Here is a 24187-nt window from a genome sequence, read left to right as displayed (position 1 = left end):
GTCATAGAGGTGCGGTCGGTGTGGCTGCAGTCACCGCTCAGTATACAGCTATAACCATGCCCCAGCACTGTTAGTCTTTGCCAGGGCATGGTTACAGCTGCCGCTCACTATGTACTGAGTGGTTACTGCATCCGTGCCCCTATGACTGAAAGACAGAGGCTGCAGGGAGGAATAAAGTTAATTTCCTCCCAGCAGCCACACTTTCAGTGTGGTGACCGCGCAGCTTTAAAACGCTATAACCTGCAGATTAACCCCATATCTGGAGGTTAATATCGTTTTTTGACATGACAGGGTCCCTTTAAGCCTGCTATACACATTAGATGGCTGCCGACTGAACAATCATCTAACAGCCATTTCGTTTGGCTATCCCATACACGAGTGCTTGTTCAGCTGAGTGTTCCAATGCTCTCTATAAGAAAGCCTTTGCCAAACATATCTGGCGATGACTTATCTCTGGGAGAACAAAGCGATCGTCAGTTTGATATAAGACATGCCAAATTGACATCTCCCCCGACTATAAACTGCCTCCATACACATTAGACTGTTGACTGAACACACATCAGTATCAGTGGATTTACCAATAGTTAGTCTAATGTGTATGGGGGACTTAAGTTAAAGGGAGATTCTCAACTATAAGCTATAGTAAGCAAACCATATCAGTGATTCTAGCTGGGGCTCAAGCATTGAATAAGCCCCTCATGTATCTGATGAACAGTCCCCAGAGAAGGGCAAATTCAAAGGGTGTAGTTGACTTTCCAAGGATAATAATCAGGCCCACCATAAACAGCTCAAGAGCTTCTTTGTTTTCTCCTCTGAGCTTGATCTGCAGCTCAAAGGCTTGATCGGCAGTTCAAAGTATCAAGGGCTGCATTTAAGAGTCATGCCTTATACCCAGTTAATCATAAGGGTATGTGCCCACGTAGCGTTTTACAAGCGTATATGCTGCGGAATTTCCGCAGCATAAACGCTTGGGAAACGCTTGGTAATCCGCCCCCCATGGTCCCCAATGACAAGCCGCAATGTCAATGCCCATGTTGCGGATTTTTCCGCAGCGTTTATGCTGCACTCAAAAATCCGCAGCATGTCCATTAATTTTGCGGCGTAATCGCCGCCATTGACTTGCATTGAAACGCATAATATCCGTGTCAGTACATTTGTACACACGGATATTATGCGTTTCTATGTGCGGATGGTACCCAAGTCTGGAGGAGAGGAGACTCTCATCCAGACCCGGATACCATAGAAACTGTAAAAAAAAGAATTTAAAATAAAAAATAAAGTTTATACTCACCTTCCGATGTCCTCCCGGTGTTTTGTCTGCTCCGTCCGGTCTATTGCAATGCTCCCGCTGTTGTGAAGGACCTGCCATGACGTCACTGAGTCATGTGACCCATCACACGGCTCAATGACGTCACCGCAGGTCCTTCACACCACCGCGAGCCGCCCAACACACCGGACGCGGCAGAGAGAACACCGGGAGGACACCAGAGTATAAACCTTATTTTTTTATTTTTTACCATTTTATTCTTTTTTTTTAACTAACTTGGTCACACTACTATAAATCCATGCCGGTTGCATGGATTTATATAGCGCTTGATAACCTGCATGCAGAAATGCATGCAAAAATGCTTGACAAACGCTACTACCTGGCGGGAAAAACGCATGTAAAAAACGCATGCGTTTTTCCTGCCAGGGAGAAGCGTAAAAAATATGCAGCATTTCTGCATCGTGGGCACATAGCCTAACTGAGTTAGATGGAACATTTATATCTATTGTGTAGCTCCAACATTTGTAAGAAGACAAACACTGGCACTGACAGAGTCCACCGTTGGCAAATAACATGACCCTGATTTTGTCCCATATTTGAATTTTCCCAGAAAATTCAATATCTTGAAACATTTGCCTTTAGTGACAACTTTCTCAGTTTTATTGAAGAACTGGACTTTGATTAAATTATAGTAAGTGAATAGGTAAAAATTATTTAAATGCAAGACCACATGTAATTTTTAAAAAATAGGGCTGATTTATCAATGTACAGTGGGTACGGAAAGTATTCAGACCCCTTTACTTTTTTCACTCTTTGTTTCATTGCAGTCATTTGGTAAATTCTAAAAAGTTTATTTTTTTTTCTCATTAAAGTACACTCTGCACCCCATCTTGACTGAAAAAAACAGAAATGTAGATTTTTTTGCAAATTTATTAAAAAAGAAAAACCAAAATATCACATGGTCATAAATATTCAGACCCTTTGCTCAGTATTGAGTAGAAGCCCCTATTGAGCTAGTGCAGCCATGAGTCTTCTTGGGAATGATGCAATACGTTTTTCATACCTGGATTTGGGGATCCTCTGCCATTCTTCCTTGCAGATCCTCTCCAGTTCCGTCAGGTTGGATGGTGAACGTTGGTGGACAGCCATTTTCAGGTCTCTCCAGAGATGCTCAATTGGGTTTATGTTAGGGCTCTGGCTGGGCCAGTCAAGAATGGTCACAGAGTTGTTCTGAATCCACTACTTTGATATTTTAGCTGTGTGCTTAGGGTCATTGTCTTGTTGGAAGGTAAACCTTCAGCCAAGTCTGAGGTCCAGAGCACCCTGGAAGAGGTTTTCATCCAGGATATCTCTGTACTTGGCGGCATCCATGTTTCCTTCAATTGCAACCAGTCATCCTGTCCCTGCTGCTGAAAAACACCCCCATAGCATGATGCTGCCACCACCATGTTTCACTGTTGGGATTGTATTGGGCAGGTGATGAGCAGTGCCTGGTTTTCTCCACATATACCACTTAGAATTATCACCAAAAAGGTTTATCTTCATCTCATCAGATCAGAGAATCTTATTTCTCATAGTCTGGGAGTTTTTCATGTGTTTTTGAGCAAACTCTATGCAGGCTTTCATATGTCTTGCACTAAGGAGAGGCTTCCGTCGGGCCACTCTGCCATAAAGGCCCGACTGGTGGAGGGCTGCAGTGATAGTTGACTTTGTGGAACTTTCTCCCATCTCCCTACTGCATCTCTGGAGCTCAGCCACAGTGATCTTGGGGTTCTTCTTTACCTCTCTCACCAAGGCTCTTCTCCCACGATTGCTCAGTTTGACTGGACAGCCAGGTCAAGGAAGACTTCTGGTGGTCCCAAACTTCTTCTATTTAAGGATTATGGAGGCCACTGTGATCTTAGGAATCTTGAGTAATGCAGAAATTCTTTTGTAACCTTGGCCAGATCTGTGCCTTGCCACAATTCTGTCTCTGAGCTCCTTGGGCAGTTCCTTTAAGCTCATGATTCTCCTTTGGTCTGACATGCACTGTGAGCTGTGAGGTCTTATATTGACAAGTGTGTGCCTTTCCAAATCAAGTCCTATCAGTTTAATTAAACACAGCTGGACTCCATTGAAGGAGTAGAACCATCTCAAGGAGGATCACAAGGAAATGGATAGCATGTGACTTAAATATGAGTGTCTGAGCAAAGGGTCTGAAAACTTATGACAATTTGATATTTCAGTTTTTCTTTTTTAATAAATTTGCAAAAATTTCTACATTTCAGTTTTTTTCAGTCAAGATGGGGTGCATAGTGTACTTTAATGAGAAAAAAAAAGAACTTTTTAGAATTTACCAAATGGCAGCAATGAAACAATGAGTGAAAAATTTAAAGGGGTCTGAATACTTTCCATACCCACTGTCTTTATGCCATATTTATGCAGTCTTTTAGTACTTTTTAGGATTATGTTGGAAAAAGTGAATCAAACATCAAATAAGCTGAGCGTGACTCATTTTCAACTGAAGGATAGGGCTGGAAAGCAATGCCATATCAAACTAGGTTTGTGCCAAGTTTTGACGTTATCCTCTATAAGTGGTGTAGGGCAGTGATGGTGAACCTTTTAGAGACTGAGTGCCCAAGCGGGAACGCAAAGCCCACTTATTTATCACTAAGCGCCAACACGGCAATTTAACCTGGGGCAGGTCTGGACATTACAGGAGACTTGCAAAAAAAACACACACACACTGCCCCTCTGCAAAATATATATATATACACACACAGCCCCTCTGCAAAATGTATACACACACACACACACTGACCCTGTGCAAAATATATACACACACAGGGTCGGCTCCAGGTTTTTGAGTCTCAGTGGCCCCTTTAACACATACTATAATCTATGATGCACAAATACGGGGGAGAAATATAGGTATACAACACAGGGCCCAGCCTGCCCCCTCATCCTTCACATATGCAGACATACACATGACTCGCCCCCTGGGCCGTGGGGCACTCGGAGCTGGGCAATCTGAAGACGATGGGGGTAGTAGTGGCAACCCGGTCCGTGGCTCAGGGTGGTCAGACCAGTGGTAGTCCTTTATCAGTTCTGAGTGATGTCCGACTACGCCACCCGTGGATTGCGGCTGTTATGAACCGCCGCTGCAAGGCAGACCGCTGGGGCTGATGGTATATGCAGCAGAGGTAGTGTAACTCCCCACGGGAAGAGTGTAACCCAAGGGCAATGCAGTGAATGGTGGGGGTGATGGTGAAGAGAGTCCCAGTACCGTTAGTGCTGGAGGAGCGAAAAAGTACACAGACAACGTACTGCAATCCAATGTCTTTTACTCACAGTTCATATGCTCCGGGTCACTTCTGTACAGGTAGTGACCGCCCGAGCCGTGCTGCGTCCACCAGGTGTGGGGCTCGGTCAACCCCCAGGCAGTTCAGAAGTATGGCACAGGACCCCCTTCTATCCTTTCTCTGGCCTGCCTCACCAGTGGCCCACTTTTGTCCAGCTGCCGCGGATCTGCGCGGGTAAACGTGGGCCCCGTTCCCCGCTGTCCTATATGGTGCCTTCCTAGCAGGTTTGATGAGGTGTCGCACCAATAAATGATCGCGACCTCCGGTCTTTGGCTGAGGGTAGTTTCTCCTCCACCAACTTGGGATCCGGTACCCTTAATCTGCCTGACCCTTCACCCGGTATTCTCATGGGTTCTTAGGGTCCCTTCCACCTTCTTGTTCCTGAGCCCTTCTGTTTCTCTATCTCTCCTCCTCCTTTCCTGGTCCTTCTTCTCCTGTCCTTCTTCTCCTGTTCCTTCGCTCCCTGTTCCCTCTTCTCCTCCTTCCTCGGCCTCTTCTCTAGGCCCACTTCTGAGCGGAGCTCCAACAGAGCCTCCACTCCCTGTCTTCTCCTCTCACTGAACACTGTTCTAAGATGGTGCCCACCTTTTATACTTCCCTCTAGAACATGAGCCCAGGTGACGAGCAACCAATGAGCTCCTACCTACGCTCAGGAACCGTCCCCTTCTGCTCCTACATCACCGGGTTTTCCTCCCCCCTCCCCACTCCAGCCAGGGACATGGTCTGTCGTGCCTGCATTTATGTCTAATGGGAGCACCGTTGAGCTGTCCCCTGGAAATGGGGTGAGTGTGCTGTATGCAGCTACCTGAGCCCTGGTCCATACTCCATCCTTACCTGGGAGTGGAATATCACACCTCTGGCAGAGGTGCAATACCTATGTAGCGACCGAGCCCTCGGGGCGCTACACACACACACACGGTACACAAACGTGCGCACACACACAGTATGGAGACGTGCGCACACAGTACGGAGACATGCACACACATACAGTACGCAGGTATGCACATACACAAACATATACACAGTGTAGGGATTGTACTCACTCAGGTGCGATGAGAGGCAAAAAGGAGGCATGTTTCTTTAAATGTCCATAGCGGTTCATTGGCTTCATAAACCGTGAAAAGAAAAATGCAATAAAACAGCCTTTAGTCCAGGCAAAAGCAAAAGTAAAACAGTCCTTTTAGCAAAGTCTCTGGCAGGGCAGCGTCAGCACCCAGCGCACCCGGGCAAGTGCTGGGGCCCTGAGCAGGCGAGGGGCCCACTCGCGGTTGGGTACCCCGCCGGGCTATGGGTGGAGTAGAGCTGTGCCAGCGCCCGCCCTTCTCCCCCGCTTGCTCAGGGCCCCGGCAGCCGGATACTTACCTCTCCCCGTGCCTCCGCAGATCCGCTGTCTTCCTGCTGTGCGCTCCCTGTGACGTCTCAGGTCAGAGGATTCGGTGACATCTTTCCATCACGCCCTCCCCTGAGCCATCACAGGCAGCGCAGTGCAGGACGACGCCGGCGACGCTGGAGTCCGGACCTGAGCAGCGGCAGCAGGTGAGGAGAAATGAGGTGAGTATTTGATTTTTTTTTTTTTTAATGTATGGAGGCATGGTGCATTATATGGGGGGTGACATCCTGCATGGGGCATTATATGGAAGGGTGACATCCTGCATGGGGCATTATATGGGGGAGTGACATCCTGCATGGGACATTATATGGGGGGTGACATCCTGCATGGGGCATTATAAAGAGAGGGGGGTGATATCCAGCATGGGGCATTATATGGTGGGGGAAAGGGACATCCTGCATGGGACATTATATGGGGCGGAAAGGAACATCATGCATGGGGCATTATATGGGGGGGGAGGGACATCCTGCATGGAGCATTATATGGGGGGAAGGGACATCCTGCATGGGGCATTATATGGGGTGGAAAGGGACATCCTGCATGGGGAATTATATGGGGGGGAACAAGTGACATCCTGCATGGGGCATTATATGGGGGTGGGGACAAGTGACATCCTACATGGGGCATTATATGGGGGGGAGAAGTGATATCCTGCATGGGGCATTACATGGGGGGAGACATCCTGCATGGGGCATTTTATGGGGGGGTGACATCCTGCATGGTGCATTATATGGGGGGTAACATCATGCATGGGGCATTATGTGGGGGGAACAGCCTGCATAGGGCATTATGTGGAGGGAACAGCCTGCATGGAGCATTATATGGGGGCCAGTATCCTGTACAGAGCGTTATATGGGGGCCAGTATCCTGTACGGAACGTTTTATGGGGGCCAGTATTCTGTATGGAGCGTTATATGGGGGCCAGTATTCTATATGGAATGTTATATGGGGCCAGTATTCTGTATGGAGCGTTATATGGGGGCCAGTATTCCTTATGGAGCATTTAATGGGGGCTAGTATACTGTGTGGAACGATTCGCCGGTTTCTGAGCTATTGTGGAATTTACAATAGATATCACTCATGGAATGTAAGAAGTGAAATCTTTGGCATTGTACTATACCTATATTTCTCTGCAGTATCTGTGTATCATGAATCGTGGTATGTGTTAAAGGGGCCCACTGAGACTCTTTCGCCCGGGGCCCAGAAAAACCTGGAGCCGGCCCTTGTCTCTGGTAAAGTGGACCTGTGGGCACACAGGCTGGTAAGCATCCAGCACACAGCTCAGTCTGGAGACAACACACAGGAGGCCTTCTCCCTCCAAACACAGACCATGTGGCAAATAACAGCCTCCATTATATAGGTATATAGGCTGGTAACCACACCCAGAGGTGAGGTATGTGGGTTGCTGGACCCGCCCATTCTCCCCTAGCAACCTGTAACCCGTCTCCCAGGTGCACCAATTAGTCCTCTTAGTCCAGGCGTGCACTAGAGAAAATACTCCGGGTTACATCACAGAGACCAGCCATCTCTGTGATACATACCTCCCGTCGACTACGCGACCATTAGCCACCTTATATACCTCCCCCTCTGCCTAAAGCCATGGGGCTTGGCACCTTCTACTGCCAGACAGGGGATTCTCGAAAGGGCATCGGCATTACCATTTAGCTGCCTTGCTCTATGTGCTATATGGAAGTTAAAATCCTGTAGGGCTAAAAACCAGCGGGTGATCTGTGTGGAGCATGGTTGGATACTATCAACCTAAGAGATAGTACCGTAACGTGTCCACCCCCCACTTTATGGCCAAGCACTCTTTCTCTATGACCGAATAGTTTTTTTTGCAGGACAGCTTTCTACTCAGGTAGAGGAAAGGGTGCTCCTTCCCGTGTATCTCCTGGGAAAGGACTGCTCCCAAACCGACATCTGAGACATCCGTTTGGAGTATAAACTCTTTCTTAAAGTCGGGGGCCACCAGGATCGGCTGCTTACACAGCGCCACCTTCATTTTTTGAAAGGCCTACTCCGCCTCTGCAGTCCACTTGGCCATAGCCAATTTCGTCCCGTTCAGGAGGTCAGTCAGGGGTGCGGCCATCATGGCGAAGTTTGGGATGAACCTCCTGTAGTATCCCACAATCCCCAGGAAGGCTCTAACCAGCTTTTTTGACAGCGGTCTCGGCCAGTTTTGGATTGCCTCCACTTTACTGATTTGGGGTTTGATCTCTCCTCTACCAACTACATAACCCAGGTATTTGGCTTCTTCTTTCCCCATGGCACATTTCTTTGGGTTTATTGAAAACCCCATCTTCCTTAGAGCACCAAACACCACCTGGACCTTTTCCAGATGACTCTCCCACTCTGGTCTGAAGATAACAATATCATCGAGGTATGCTGCGGCGTATTGCTTATGGGGAGAAGGATTCGATCCATAGCTCTCTGGAAGGTGGCAGGGGCCCTCTGCAGTCCAAACGGCATCCAGACATACTGAAAGCATCCGTCTTGTGTAGAAAACGCAGCCTTCTCTTTGGCTCCCTGTGCCATGGGGATCTGCCAATATCCCTTCGTCAAATACAAGGTGGTTATGTACCTTGCTGGCCCAAGTCGCTCGATCAGCTCATCGACGCGTGGCATCGGATATGCATCGAACTTGGAGACCTCATTCAATTTCAATAGTCATTGCAGAACCTCCATTCTCCATTGGGCTTTGGGACCAGGACAATCGGGCTCGACCACCCACTCCTGGATTCCTCAATGACCCCGAGCTTCAGCATACGAGCCACCTCTTTGGAGATCAACTCTCGTCAGGTCTCGATAATCCGATAGGGCTTCAAGTTCACCCGCACATGTGGCTCTGTCAGAACCTCGTGTTATATGACCCATGTGCAGCCCCACAGTTCCGAAAACAGATCCCGGTTTTTCTGTAGCAACTCCCGACACTGCTGTTTCTGGGCCTTCGTTAGTGTTTCCGCTATTGCGCCTCCTCCAACATCACCTTCTGGCTTGCCCAGCATCATGGAGCCTCCACAGCCTTTCTGTCTTGCCAGGGCTTGATGAGGTTGACGTGGTATATCTGGTACGGCTTATGTCATCCTGGTTGATGAACCTTGTAGTTCACTTCACCAACTTTTCCCACCACTTCGTATGGCCTTTGCCATTTGGCCTTACTCTTCACCATAGGTATTAGCATGAGGACTCGGTCTCCCGGATTGAATTGCCTCACCCTGGCTGACCGGTTGTAGACCCTGGCCTAAGGTTGTTGTGCCTGGAAGAGATGTTCCTTTATAATGGGTATCACCTGTGCAATCCTCTCCTGCATCAAAGCGACGTGCTCAATGACGCTCCTGTGGGGCGTTACCTCGGCTTCCCAAGTTTCCTTTGCGACATCCAGGAGACACCGCGGATGTCGGCCATACAGGAGTTCGAATGGCGAGAACCCCATAGAGGCCAGGGGAACCTGTCGGATGAAGAACAATAAATACGATAGCAGACAATAAATACGGTCCATTTCTATGGCCTTCCTGAGCATACTCTTCAGAGTCTTGTTAAACCTTTCCACAAGGCCATCTGTCTGAGGATGGTATACTGAAGTCCTCAGTTGGAAGATTTTCAGGACTTTGCATAGCTCTCTCATCACCTTACTCATAAAGGGAGTTCCCTGGTCAGTCTCCTTTGGTAAGCCTGTTCAAGAAAAAACGTGGACCAACTCGCGGGCCATACTCTTTGCTGAGGAGTTTCTCAGTGGAATCGCTTCAGGATAGCGTGTAGCATAGTCCAGGATAACCAATATATATTGATGCCCACGAGCAGATTTAACCAGGGGACTGACCAGGTCCATAGCAATTCTCTCAAACGGCACTTCAATAATGGGCAATGGTACAAGGGGACTTCGAAAGTGAGAGGTGGGGGTGGTTAACTGACACATAGGGCAAGACCTGCAATACTTTAATTTTTCCCGGTGACACCCAGGCCAAGAGAACCTTTACACGATTTGTTCCTGTGTTTTTTCCATTCCCAGATGTCCCCCCAAGACATGTGAATGGGCCATGTCCAACACCTTCCGTGTATAGGGGCCCAGCACTATTAACTGCTCCACACGCTCCTCCCTCACTTTCGTGACCCAGTACAACAGCTCCCCACTCATCATAAAATGGGGAAACCTTGTGTCAGCCCCCGACTCCATTTATGACAGTGACATTATTAAAGGCTTCCTTCAGAGTTAGGTCCCTATGTTGTGCAGACCCAACATTTTCACTGGTCACCAATGACTCTGGAATGTCAGGCTCAGGGGACACTACCTCCTCATCCCCCACAAGAACACAAAAGGGAAACCCGTCTGATTCTGGGTGTGGTGATACCTCTTCAGGGTTACCTGGCTTCTCAACAGTGCCAGCGAACCCTGAACCCTTCCCCCACAGATCCCAAAATAAACAAAAGTCCCGGCCTATAATGATAGGATGCAACAAGTCCCGAACGACGCCGACCTCGTGGAACTCGGTACCGTGGGCTGTTTCAATGTCCACTCTGGCCATCAGATAGTCCTTAGCATCGTCATGAATGCACTGTACACCAACTTTTTTCCCCGGGATCAGTTGGAGAGGAAGGGTGGCCCTCACAAAGCTGACCAGACTCCCGGAGTCTAGCAGCACTATTACCTGCCGCCCGTTCACTTTTATGGGACATGCTTGTAGCCCCTCGCTGGGTGGACAGTTCACACTGCAGGCCCGGATACGCATATACGCATAATACGAACAGCGGCGTCCTATGCTGCAGTCCATCTGCTCTGGGGTAAGAGGACAATGGGCAGCAATATGACCTGGGCCGTGGCACCTCCAGCAAATAATATCACCCGTAGGGACCTTGGGCACCACCTTCCCTGCCCCTTTGGACCGTGGATGCCCCACCCCCTTTTGGGCCTCCGCCCCCTGTTGAGACCCCCAGTATGGATTGGGCTGCCTTCCCAAGGAACTCTCAATCCCCTGGTATCTCTCGACCAGTCCAATCAGTTCATCTGCATTCTGGGGACTGTATTGGCCTCGGCAGGGAACTCACAAATTGGTCCATTACCACTCGATCTACCATCTGCACAGACGTATAAGACTCCGGCTGCAGCCATTTTTGGATCAGGTGCGAAAGGTCAAACATTTGGGAACGAGGAGGTTTGTCCCGGTGATATGCCCAACGGTGGACCCGCTGTGCCCTGACAGTCATTGTCAACCCCAAGCGCACCAGAATCTCAGTCTTTAGTTTGCCATACTCCTTAGCGTCTTGCAAAGCTAGGTCATAGTATGCTTTTTGTGGCTCCCCCGTCAGGTATGGCGCCAGTACCTCTGCCCACTGCTCTGGCGGAAGTCTCTCTCTCTGCGACCCTTCCAAACACCATCAGAAAGGCCTCTATATAATCCCCCAGGGTCATTTTCTGCAGGGCTCCCCCTACCGCCTTCCGGATGGAAAAATCGTCCACGGACCTTGTCGTTGGACCTGTTGCCAAGTCATGGATCGCCTCTGCTAGCAAATCGATCTGCTGCTGCTGTTGTTGGCACTGGTCCTGTTGGGCCTGCTGCTGGAGCTGCTGCATAAGCAATTTGGTGGTCTCCTGTTGCGCCATCTGCTGTTACACCATCTGCTGTTGATGCTGCGTTTGCTGCTCCTGCTGCGCCTGCAACAGATGCTTGAGCAGGTCCTCCATCTTGTCCAGTGTCACTTGTTGGCTTAGAGCAAAATTTGTGCGCACTCTGTCAGAGTGGAGGTGCTGATGTAATAGGCCGCGAGTGCCGGATTGCTGTAGATGATTAATTCATCGCACACTCTGATGATTTGGATGCAGAATTCATTTATTGACAAGTAAAAGTAGACAAACCAAGTTTTAAGGTGACAGTAGGCAGACGTTTCGGCCACAATTGGTCTTAATCATTAAGTCGCTACTGTAAGAGAAGAATATGCAAAGTATCAGAACATGTATCAGTGAAGACTATTAATAATAATATCCAAGGGGTAAGGGAGTGGGGTAATATGACGAGGTGAACATGATGATAATAAGATTCCATATTTATTATATACATAGATAACAATACCATAAGCATTCAGATAACATGGGATTCCTTACTTGTTTATTGGTTTGTAAGTGCCTAGTGTCTGAGCAGGACTAGGATAAAGTCCAGAGATAGCAAGGGCTGCCATATCAAAATACTGAAGTTAAATTTTTTACGACATTGTACTAATGAAAAGATTAATTAAATGTAAGGCGTTTACCTCACTAGGGTCCCATGGGGATGCGAGGTCACAGGAACCTATAGAATATAGCATGGTTGGTTAGGGATAAACATTTGTCTATAATGTGCTGTGAAGAGCGTCACCGGTGGAGGGCGTGACACCGGAAATTACGTTCCGCCGGCGCCCCATAGCAGGATGCATGTTGCCTGTGTTTGTGGGCATGGCGTTATAGCTCACAGGGTATTGTGTAGGTTGCCAGGAAAAGCAGATAGCAGCGCATGCGCAGGGTCACATAGATATATTACATAGCGCAGAGAAACGTCTGCCTACTGTCGCCTTAAAACTTGGTTTGTCTACTTTTACTTGTTGGCTTATGGCAGACTTCACCCAGGACATGCGGTTCTTCTTATAGCAGTCACACGTGCTCACATTCTCCACCAATTATAGGGATTGTACTCACTCAGGTGCGATGAGAGGCAAAAAGGCATGTTTCTTTAAATGTCCATAGCGGTTCATTGGCTTCATAAACCGTGAAAAGAAAAATGCAAACAAACAGCCTTTAGTCTAGGCAAAAGCAAAAGTAAAACAGTCCTTTTAGCAAAGTCTCTGGTAAAGTGGACCTGTGGGCACACAGTCTGGTAAGTGTCCTGCACACAGCTCAGTCTGGAGACAACACACAGGAGGCCTTCTCCCTCCAAACACAGACCTTGTGCCAAACAACAGCCTCCATTATATAGGCTGTTAACCACACCCAGAGGTGAGGTATGTGGGTTGCTGGACCAGCCCATTCTTTCCTAGCAACCTGTAACCCATCTCCCAGGTGCACCAATTAGTCCTCTTAGTGCATACGTGCACTAGAGAAAATACTCCGGGTTACATCACAGAGACCAGCCATCTCTGTGATACATACCTTCTGTTGACTATGCAACCATTAGCCACCTTACAGCATCAGCCCTAAATAAAACTCACTAGCAGCAATGGATGTGGAAATACAAATGGACAGAATTAGTGAGCTGCTTCTTCAGTTAACCTGTGAAGAATTGAGAACAGTAGCAGAACATATAAAGATGTCAGAAGAACAGATTTCTAAAGCACACAACCGCAGGTAACTGTTCGCTGCCATTAATGCAAAAATGGATGAGCTGGGGGAGAAAGAAGACATCATGGGGACGTTCCTTCAGGAGCTAACACAGTTTCTAACCAGGTTGAAGTTGGAGGATGGAGGGGCGGCACCAATTACCAAAAGTCGGAATCTCCGTCCGCAGACAGAACTACAGGAATTGAAGAACAATTCAAAACCCTAACAACAGCGCTGCAGGAATCGACCAAAACCTCTGAATGGGTGACAGACTTAGACAGAACCTTTAGCCTGCTCTGATTAGATAAATCAGGAAGACAGTCCTCTCTAATACCACAAATCACCATAAGGAAAGAATTTAAGATTCTTGGACAGATTGTTATATGAACTTGTTGCACCAGATCGATGCAGGCTTACAGAAAGGCTACCAGCCAGATGAGATTGTTGAGGGGGTGGTGAAAGCAATCAGCCCAGGACTGAACCTCTTTAGTATGCTAGAAATGAAGAGTCAATTGACCTTGCAACAGCTTAAGATGATTTTAAAAGGGCACTATAAAGAAGAGAGCACTTCAGAATTGTTCCACCGACTCATTAACCTCTCACAGAAAAATAATGAATCACCCCAAAGTTTCTTGTTCAGAGCAATTGAACTGAAGGATAGACTGTTGTTTGCATCCAGAGATGTAGAAGGGGAGAAGTTTGATGCTGGACTGGTCCAGGAGAAGTTCTTAAGATCATTGGGAACGGGGTTAATCAGCAAAGACATCAAGTTGCAGCTAAAACAGTACCTAGAAGATCCTGGCATTCTGGACGAAGTCCTAATAAAAAATGAATGAGGCAGCTAGTTTGGAGTCGGAGAGTGAACAGAAGTTAAAGATAGGTTCTCCTCCTAAAATCACCAAAATGAGTCAGCTGAAGTTGGAGACCCCCGGTGGCCAGTCCGAAGATCATCATGGAGGCCCTCCATTGCTACCTCCGAGAGGGAACCTTAAATCACCAACAAAACCGCCAGCGCTGACTGGGAGGAAGTAATAGGAGAACAGCGAGCTGAGTTGATTGAGGTGAAAAAGTTGATTCATTCCAGGCCAGAACCTGTATCCCTCAGACCCAGGAGTGGGTTCCAAAACAGAAGATACCTGGCTTGTGAAGCATGCCGTTCATCAAATCAGAGTACGGTGTGTGTCCACTGTCTAAGATGTGGTGAGGAAGGACATTATGCCAAGGAATGCCAATGGTCACAGTCGTTTGGGTTAAAAGACAGGAGGTTGCCAGTGTGGGGCGACTGGTAACCGCGACACGGAGGAGGCCCTTGAAGCAAATCCAAATCTCACCAAACCGCAGAACGGCGCATGAGGTAAAACAGCTGCATTACTACTATCCCCAAGTGTATTCCCGTCTACATAAGCTACAAGAGAGACAGGGGCATCAGTTACTTAATGCCCAGTGAGCATGTCAAACAATGTACTACTGGGAGGAGGATTCCTCGGTCAGTAAAGATAGCATCATCAGCCTAATCGGTGAAAGGTGCTTTATGCAGAGTCAGCTAGATGGACTCCTGGTAAAAGCACTGTGGGACACAGGAGCCCAAGCAAGCCTTTTAAATGAAGAATGGAGAAGGCGCTACCTGCCACATACCTGACTTTGGTCGCTAAAAGAACTCTTAGGACCAGTGGAACTTCACGGCAAAGCTGTCAACCAGACCGAAATCTCTTTCATAGGCTGGGTGGAAGTGACTTTCCAACCGAAGGCCACGAAGAACAGCAACACCATTGAGCTTTTGGTACCTTTTCTCGTGACCAGTGATCAGAACGTAGCAGAGTATCCTATCCTGGGTTATAATGTAATCAGTGAGGTCATCACGAAACACAAGTCAGGGATGCTGTTGGTGGATGCAATTGCCACATCACTTGCCATACTCAATGCTGTGGTGGAAAATGTGATTCATAGAGTAAAGAAAGCGTAAAATACAATGGACCTAAAAGAAGTCAAGGTAGGCTGGTGCCCAACCATCATCCCTGCACACCAAATGGTGGGGGTGAGGTGTGGAGTCCGGGTAGGACCGGGAAGAAAAGTCCAGAAAAGACTGTTCAGGCCAAAAGACTCCTCAGAACTTCTGGAAGGCCTAGTTCAAGATGAGACTGTGCTTACAATTCCTACTGGTGAGTTTGATTGAGTGACAGTACCGGTGATGAATACTACGAAACACGAAATTAAACTGGATCCAAAGACTATGTTAGGTCACATTGAAACCGTTAAAACGGTATACCCAGCCAGTGTGAGACCCGTCCAGGGGTCTACCGTGAATTTAGTCTCCCCACCAAGGAACAGGAGTTGCCCAGGGGAGGAAATTGCATGACCCATCTCAGGGTCCTGGGATCCCACAGTACCCCTGGAACACTTGTGTGCTGAAGATATAGCAATAGCAAAACAGATGCTGAGAGAAGAGTGTCATGCATTCTCTAAAGATGACTCTGATATAGGCTGTATCCTGTTGTTGCAATTGAAAATCAATTTGAAAGACACGACCCCAGTAACCAGAAGTTACATGTCTGTGCTGAAACCATTACACCGCAAAGTGAAAGAGTATTTACAATATCTAATCAATAGAGGTTGGGTCCAAAAGTCGAAGTCGTCTTATTCCTCTCCTATTGTTTGTGTTAGGATGAAGGACAGTACGTTGAGACTCTGCTGTGATTACCGGGAACTAAACCGAAAGTCAGTACCTCATCGGCACCCAATACCAAAGATTCAAGATATGCTGGATAGCCTATCAGGAAGTACCTGGTTCTCTGTCCTCGATCAGGGTAAAGCATACCATCAAGTGTTTGTTGAAGAGTCCAGTAGACCCTTGACAGCATTCATCACACCGTGGGGGTTATATGAGTGGATCCGCATACCGTTTGGGCTCAGTTCAGCTCCAGCAGAATATCAGAGGAGCATGGAGACATGTTTGGAAGGATTGAGGGACGATATCTGCCATCCATACTTGGATGACATTGTGGTACACAGCAAAACCTTCCGGGAACATTTGAACATGTGAGGACCGTATTACAGCGGTATCAACAACACGAGGTTAAGTTGACCCCAAAGAAGTGTGAACTGTTCAAAAGGCAAGTCCCATTTCTAGGGAAAATTGTGTCCGGAGAAGGATATACCATGTACTCAGCAGAAATCGCTCCGGTACTGGCCTTAAAAGACAAGCGGCCCTCTACTGTCGGGGAGTTTAGTCAGATCTTAGGATTCCGCTCCTACTATCAGACTTATGTTCGGAACTTCTCCAGGATTGCCGCCCCACTATAACTATACCTCCTCTTAGGGGTGACGAAAGGGTCAACAAGACCCACAGATAAAATGTAGAACGCGTGTAGGACCGGGCTTAAAAGAAACAACGCCAATTTGATCCAACAGCCCATTCTCTGGACAGCAGACCACCAGGAGGTATTGGATGAACTAGTAGACTACCTGGTAAAACCAACCATCAGGATATCCTGATTTCAACTTACCATTTGTGCTTCACTGTGACGCTTCTCAAGTTGGACTGGGAGCTGCCCTATATCAGCATCAAGATGGAAAATTGAGAGTCATCAGTTACAGTTCTGGAACGTTGACAGACGCCGAGAAAAATTACTATCTACATTCCGGAAAATTGGAGTTCCTGGCATTGAAATGGGCTATCTGTGAATGATTTAGAGATTATCTCTACTACAGCAAAGAGTTTGAGGTATACACTGACAACAACCCTTTGACATATGTCCTCACTACAGCTAAACTGAATGCAACAGATCAGAGATGGGTCGCTGAACTAGCTGACTTCAATTTCAGCATCAAGTACAGGCCAGGAAAATGCAATGCGGATGCTGATGGATTGTCGAGAATGCCACTACAGCCTGAGGAGTTCATGAAAGAATGCTCGGAGGAAGTCCGTCTGGAAGCAATTGAGAGCCCTACCCTGCAGTGCAAGCTTATCAAGAGGAAGACACACCATTGTGATGTCTGTTGACGGTGGAAACCACCATAAAAGAGAGAGAACAAGATCACTCCCTGTCCATTCAACAACTACCAAAAGGAAAAATCCATAGAGCACAACGGGAAGATCAGATAATTGGTAGAATACTACTTTATGTGGACCAAAATCGGTTTCCAAGTAAACAGGAGAGAGATAATGAGTCACCAGCAGTATCTGTTTTAGTCAAATAATCGATGAAGCTCTACCTCAGTGAAGACGGTATCCTGTATCGTAAAGGAGGACAAAACCAGCAGTTGGTACTACTCAGAGTATTCCGTAGGTTGGTCTTCAAAGAACTCCATGAAAACATGGGACACCTGGGAGTGGAAAGGACAACCAACTTGATCCATGAACGTTTCTTCTGGCCGTACATGCAGATAGATATTAAGATGTATGTGACCAGGGAGTGTGGGTGTCTGAAAGATAAACGTCCCAACACATCAACCTGGGCACCTATGGGCAACATCCAAACTACGTATCCGTTTGAGATGGTGTCAATAGACTTTCTACATCTCGAGACGTGCAAGGATGGTTACGAATACATATTGGTGGTGATGGACCATTTTACTCGATTTGCCCAAGCATATGCCACCACCAATAAAGCTGGTCGAACAGCGGCAGAGAAGATCTTCAATGATTTTGCTTTGAGGTCTGGGTTCCCTACAAGGTTACACCACGACCAAGGAAGAGAATTTGAGAACCAGCTCTTAGCCAAGCTGTAGAATTCAGAGATCCCACACAACGCCCTCTCACCCAGAGGGTAATGGACAAGTGGATCTTTTAACACGAACATTATTGTCGATGTTGCGCACTTTAACAGTTGATGAGAAGAAAGACTGGAAGAGTTCTCGGTCAAAAGTGGTACATGCCTATAAGTGTCAGAGACTGACAGAACGTATCCGGAGTACGTTCGGAAATTGAAGGAACGGATGGCAGAGGCATGCAACATAGAATCCAAAGTGGTTATGGAAGGACAGAGCAAGAGTAAGGAGTACTATGATCAAAAATGTTATGGAGCAGAATTGGCACCGGGAAGCCTGGTGCTAGTCAAGAACGTACGTGAGAAAGGTGGTCCAAGAAAACTTTGTTCGTACTGGGAAGACAAGGTGCATGTGGTCTTAAAGAGGAAAGCTGATGACAGTCCAGGGTATGAAATCTGATTGGAAAGAGGGGACAAGGAAACCAGAATAGTCCATCGGAATTTATTACTACCCTGTGATTATCTCCCATCACAACAAGACTTCCCAGAAGTAGACAGACAATGTCCGAGATTGACTAAGGGGCCACCACAGACTGAAGCTCCTGAGGTGGACAGTGACCTTGAAAGTTCAGATAAAGAAGAACACACCATTGTATTTCTCGGTCCGGCAAGGAGAGAGATGTACCATCCTCAGGAGAGTGAGCTAAGTCCCGAGGCTCCAGAGTTTGTACTAAGGAGTACAGATGAAGTCCAATTCAGATCTGATGATCGAACACCAGTCCCTGAAGAGACCGATTGACACTCAGGAGGAGCGGAATTACCAGACCGTGCGGAAACAGGCATTTCAGGAGAAGTAAAGGAACTTACAGAGGCAGCTCCAAGAGCATCTGAGGAAGTACGGGAAATGAGTGTGGCGGAAGAAACTCCTGTGACCGAATAACCCGTGGTATCTGAGGAACAACCCACCAGGAGGATGTCGACTCGAGAAGTGTGGAGGCCCGTGATGCTGATGTATGAGACACTTGGTGAACCGAGTCAAGTGCCAAGGACTGTCGACTGGAAACAGGTATCTCTGCCTACGGACCAGGTAAGCCCACTGGAGTGGTATTCACCACTGAGGGGCAGTATGGAAGATGTTGCCTGGTGGAAAGACTTGTTTTCATGCTTTAATTTTCCTTAAAAGACTTTGTAGAAACAAAGAACTGTTAAGGCCTAGTGAAAGGGAGAGCTGGTTGAAGACGTACGAAAAGCTCCAGCTGAAGAGGCGCTGATTGTGTTAATTGTGTTAATTGTTTATTTCTTACAAGGAGTACTACAAGAAAAAGGTAGTAGAATAGGTTGTTATAAATGTTTATAAACGTTATGCCAATTTGTATATAAAGTTGCTAAACTTTCAACACTGTCTCAGAATTTGTCAGATTGACCAATTAAGACAAATGTCCAGAACGACATTCAAAAAGGAGGTAAGAGTGTGACATGCAGAAGTAGTGCTGTTGCTTCAAAAGCATCCAGCAACTGTTACAAATAATGCAAGCACAGGAGACAGGAAGTGTTGTGCTTCAGAAGTATCCAGCAATTAGAGGGGTTAACACAGTCACAGGAGATAGGGAGTGTTTAGCAGAGCCCCATTGGCACCTTCTCTGTTCCTCCTCCTGAGGACTATCGGCTTTAGGCGTGGGTAGGAATCCCTTGGGAGCTTCCCTAGCCCAACACTGCAGAGCCTCTCTCTTGGCTCTTCATCGGAAGACTTCCTCATCTCTCTCAAGGACATCTTCCCACTCGTAGTGGTGAGTAAGAGCCGCCGGGTACCACCACCTGGTACATTCACATTTCACCAAGTGGACTATATCCCCCACATGCAGGTTATGGAGGCGGGAGGGCAGGTAGCTGCGTTTAACAACTTCTCGAGTGAAGAATACCTCGTCCCCGGTCCACTCTTCTTCCAGGAACCCGTAGCCTTTTACCAGGTTGAACTCCATCACCTGCCCCCGGGTCTGGGAAGCTTCTACCCACTCCCTTCGCGCCGCGTTGGACCCTTCCAGCCAGCCTCGCAAGAAAGTATCGGTCCACTGCCGGTGCTCACGTGGTATCACTGGAGGATTGCGCGTTGTCAATCGTATGAGACTAGGCTCGGAGTGGCGCTTCCATGGAGGTGTGTTTAGGGCCTCCATTGCCATCTGCCACCAGTTGATGCGTGCGACTTTTTGCTTTGGGGGCCTCGCACCACCTTTGGGCCTGGGGGTTCCCGCCTCTCCCCCGGGGGTTGTCGCCATGGGCGTCGCGATTGGGGTTAGCCACAGGGGATCACGCTGTTCACCTTCTGCTGGCTGTGCTGTGGCTGCTGCTTCAGCCCCGCTGGTATGTTCTTCACCCTCATCCGAGGGGGAAACGTCTTCCGGTATCCAGCTCCAGCACCACACTCTGATACTCATGGACGAGCAGGTCTAACCTCGGGCTGAGGCCTAGTGGACCACTGGACGGTCATCGGTGGTAAGGGTGTCGGCTCACAAGCAGCGTGGGTAGCCTGCGGCTGCGGCCCCTGGGGTAATGATCCCGAGGATTTCCTCCTCGTTGCTAACCCTCATGGTGCTGCTAGATCCTCCGGTTGCCATCTTCCTTCTCCTCATGCGCTGAACAACAAATAGCGCAGGTCTCTTGCTAATGATGCACATCCTGTGCGTCCGACTCCACCTTTTTCTCGGCCGGGCTCCCAAAGTGACCGCCGGGTCACAAATCACTCCCGGCAGCTCCGCTTTCAGCCGCGCCCCTTCTCTTGACGAGAATTCATCTCCCATACAGGTGCTAGAAACATCTTCAGCCCTGGTGCCCTCTTTAGGTGAACCATCTCTCTTCTCTAGCTGAAGAGAAGTTTCCTCACCAGCGACAGTGTATCCGGATCCTATATCTCCCTCACGGCTTAACCTGGAGTCCTATCTTCCTCTGCTACCTGCAGACTAGAAGTGCACCGGGGTCCTCAATACCTCTGTTGAGTTTCTCTGGCCTGCTAATGGGACTCCTGCATGAGGAGATATTTACACTGCTTACCCATTCTCTGAGCGTAGGGAGCCCCTGTCTACCCTAGCAGCCAATTTCCCTGGCCTGTAAGGCTTCCTGTCACAACTCTGACAGGACTCCAACTGACACTTTCTGGAAAATTCTCCAGACGTTACCTAGGAGGCCCCGCCCCCTACGGCAGTTAATTCCTCACTGTCATTCTGGTAGCAGGCTCTCACTAACAGCTGCGCTCGACAGTGGCATCTTGTGGCCGATTAAAAGTACTACAGCCCTACATGGAAATATGTCAAACTAAACCCCAGATTTACTCCACGCCTGACCGAGACACTGCGTTCTCCCCTCTACTCTACTGACTGTACATCTGAAGCTAACCCCTTAACTTGACCTAACAGCAGTTCAGAGAGATCTAACTATGGGAGCATGTTATTTTAACTACTTCAGTGCCAGAGGAAGGTTACACCCTTCCTCACTATTACATTTCTAGAAACTCAGACTGTACTGTAATGAAGATTGTTGCTGTAATATCCCGGAATTGCACTGGCCGTGCTTCAGATTAAATTCCACTGTTAAACTGCTGAAAAAGACTCTTGTCAGATGTGTCTGATCAGCAATTGAATCTATCGTGTGCCTTCATTATGTTCTGAAAAATTTTTTTTGTTCTCGTTTACTTCTTTATATCTTAGGACTATAAAATAAATAGTGAAAGTAGCAGAGAACAAGTGGAAAAACTTCTGAATGAACGCATAGACCTGAGAGAAAACTATCATAAGAGAATTAATCAGGTACATTCAAAAACGTATAAAATACCATAATCTACTGCTTAGAATGTCTTATAGACCTTTTTCCTCATCTTTTTTATGGATTATATACTGATGAAGATGTTTTTAACAATTATGGAATAAATATTGATTTTATCTACTCACTTATGCTGGATTGCCTTCTACCTCAGACAAAAATTAGCTAGACATTTATCATTTAGCCTTCTACATAGCATTGAATAGAATACTATTCATGTTGACTTAGATATTTAGAAATCGTCATTTTCAACACTTGCAAGGTATCTAAAAATGGTGGTATGGCTTTATAGTTGCATATGGAGAATTCCGTATTTTTTTTATCCCCTATTGTTTTTGCATATTTTACAGTTTAGATATACAGTAGAATTAATAAACATACAAAGTTTAGTTAAGGCCTCTGCACAAATTAGAGTAATGTCAGCCGAACTGCCAATTTCAGGGAGACCAGCCGACTATCCATCGTGTAATGGGGTCCTTCTGACTTTTGACCAATTATTATTATTATTATTATTATTATTATATTTTTTTCTTATGGGCCTAAAAACTTACAGGCAGATAGTTCCTAACTACCTGTCTGTTGTGCCCGGCGTCGATCTCTGCCGATTCAGAGCTGTCATGAACCACCCCTGCCGGCGATTCGTTGGCATTTGGTGATATGACGTCGATAGAGCAGTTGCTTCTCTTCTGCTCTTCTCTGTTGATGGGATGTGACTGCTGATGTCATGCTGATTGATGGCTGGCTCCCCGCTTCATAGCAGCGGGGAGCCAGCTGTCAATCAGAATGATGTCAGCAGTCATGCACCAGCGACAGAGCATCCTGGAAGAGGAAAAGCTACTTTGCTGACATGAAGTAGCAGAATTGCCGGCAGGAGCAGTCTGTGATCGCTCTGTACCGGAACTGGGCAGAACGGGCAAGTAGTTAGCAACTACCTGCCTGTTAGTTCTTAGCCCCATGATAAAAAATAAAATAGTCCCTGATAACCCATTTAACTCCGAAAATTAATTGCATATACATTGAGGTCATCCTGGAGTATTAGAAAATCCTACAGAAAATGTATTAATAAAAGAAAAGCATTACTTGCTTGGTAAATCCCTGGCTTCTCCTGCACTGATGCTCTGCCAGTTGTATACTGCAACATGTTCTGGTTTATGGATTCTTGATTCTATAAGCTGTTTCTTATTACAATAGGTTACAGCTGTCATAATTGAGCTGAAACATCTCAGACAAGCCTATAATGGACTTTTGAGACATTCTCGAGATCCTGATGACAAGAAAGCAATGCAATGGATAAGCAGAGTACAGGCTATTAAAGTAAGATTATTTATAAAGTTTTTAGTAGCATTGTGGATAAAGTGTTATTTATTATCCCAAGTTTCAGAGACATGCAACATATCAGCTCTTGCTTGAAAAAGGATCTATGGAAAAGTTGAAATGTTGCATGCCTATGAAGATTAGGTGAATAAAAAACATACAACTCTGGCAAAAATTAATAGACCACTGAACAGTTCCTGAGTTAAAACATGAGTAATTTGAGGTCTGAAAGCACTGTTTCTATTTTAGTATTTTGACGCTTTATCATTTGCTGCAAATAAATACAACATTTTTAGCTTTGAATTTCGGAGACATGTTGTCAGTAGTTTATAGACTAAAACAACAATGTACATTTTACTCAAAAATATACCTATAAAGAGAAAAATCAGAGAAACTGAAAATTTTGCAGTGGTCTCTTAATTTTTACCAGAGCTGTATTTTCTCAAGTTTGAAGTGCTTCTCTTATCTCTACGTTTTCTTCTGGCAATCCTTGGATTTCAGTTTGTCCTGCTGACAGACGGCCATATTACTCGTGCAAGGATCGCATCTTAATCCTCAGGCCGGCTGTCGGCTCTCCTGATCTGAGAGTGACAGCATGTATTTTTATGCAGATGTCACGCGCAGGTCAGGAGAGCCGACGGCCTGTCCGAGGATTGTGATGCGATCCTCGTGTGAGTACTATGGCCGTCTGTCTGCGTCCTAACACTTAAACCCATTGTGGAATATTTCTTACAGTGCTGCTCCCTCTTCTCTTTCTAGCATTGTGAATTATACAGTATTTTTTTTTAAAACCTCATCCACGCACTTCTGAGAAAATCCAAATGGGAAATTGACCAGTGCTGCAGAATTGAAATACACAGAATGTCAATACATACTGTGGATTCCACTTCAGAAAAGCAAATCGATCAGTAGATTGTAAGCCATGAGCTCCTCTCCACCTTTGTACCAGTCTGTCAGTTTGTTTAATTTTATGTATGTTATATGTATGTACATAGGTGGATTATAATGAGGGCATTCTGGGCTACCTCCCGGGGCCCGAGGCTCTGGGGGGCCCATGAATTGCTCCCATTATAATGC

At 46.9% G+C, this 24187-nt stretch overlaps 1 protein-coding gene across 2 annotated transcripts in view; it reads left to right on the top strand.

Moving 5' to 3' along the window:
* LOC141150036 (uncharacterized) overlaps positions 1-24187 on the top strand; it is a 228162-nt gene that overhangs the window by 192143 nt on the left and 11832 nt on the right. For both annotated transcript variants that reach the window (XM_073636940.1, XM_073636939.1), the window contains 2 exons: positions 21685-21783; positions 22988-23110. In XM_073636940.1, the coding sequence (XP_073493041.1) occupies positions 21685-21783; positions 22988-23110 (222 nt within the window). The remainder of the gene's footprint in view (positions 1-21684; positions 21784-22987; positions 23111-24187) is intronic.

This window comes from Phyllobates terribilis, unplaced genomic scaffold (genome assembly GCF_046119375.1).
Source record: "Phyllobates terribilis strain yellow unplaced genomic scaffold, ASM4611937v1 Scaffold_1__5_contigs__length_1240528914, whole genome shotgun sequence".
Taxonomy (NCBI): Eukaryota; Metazoa; Chordata; class Amphibia; order Anura; family Dendrobatidae; genus Phyllobates; species Phyllobates terribilis.
This window is presented reverse-complemented; position numbering and strand designations above follow the sequence as displayed.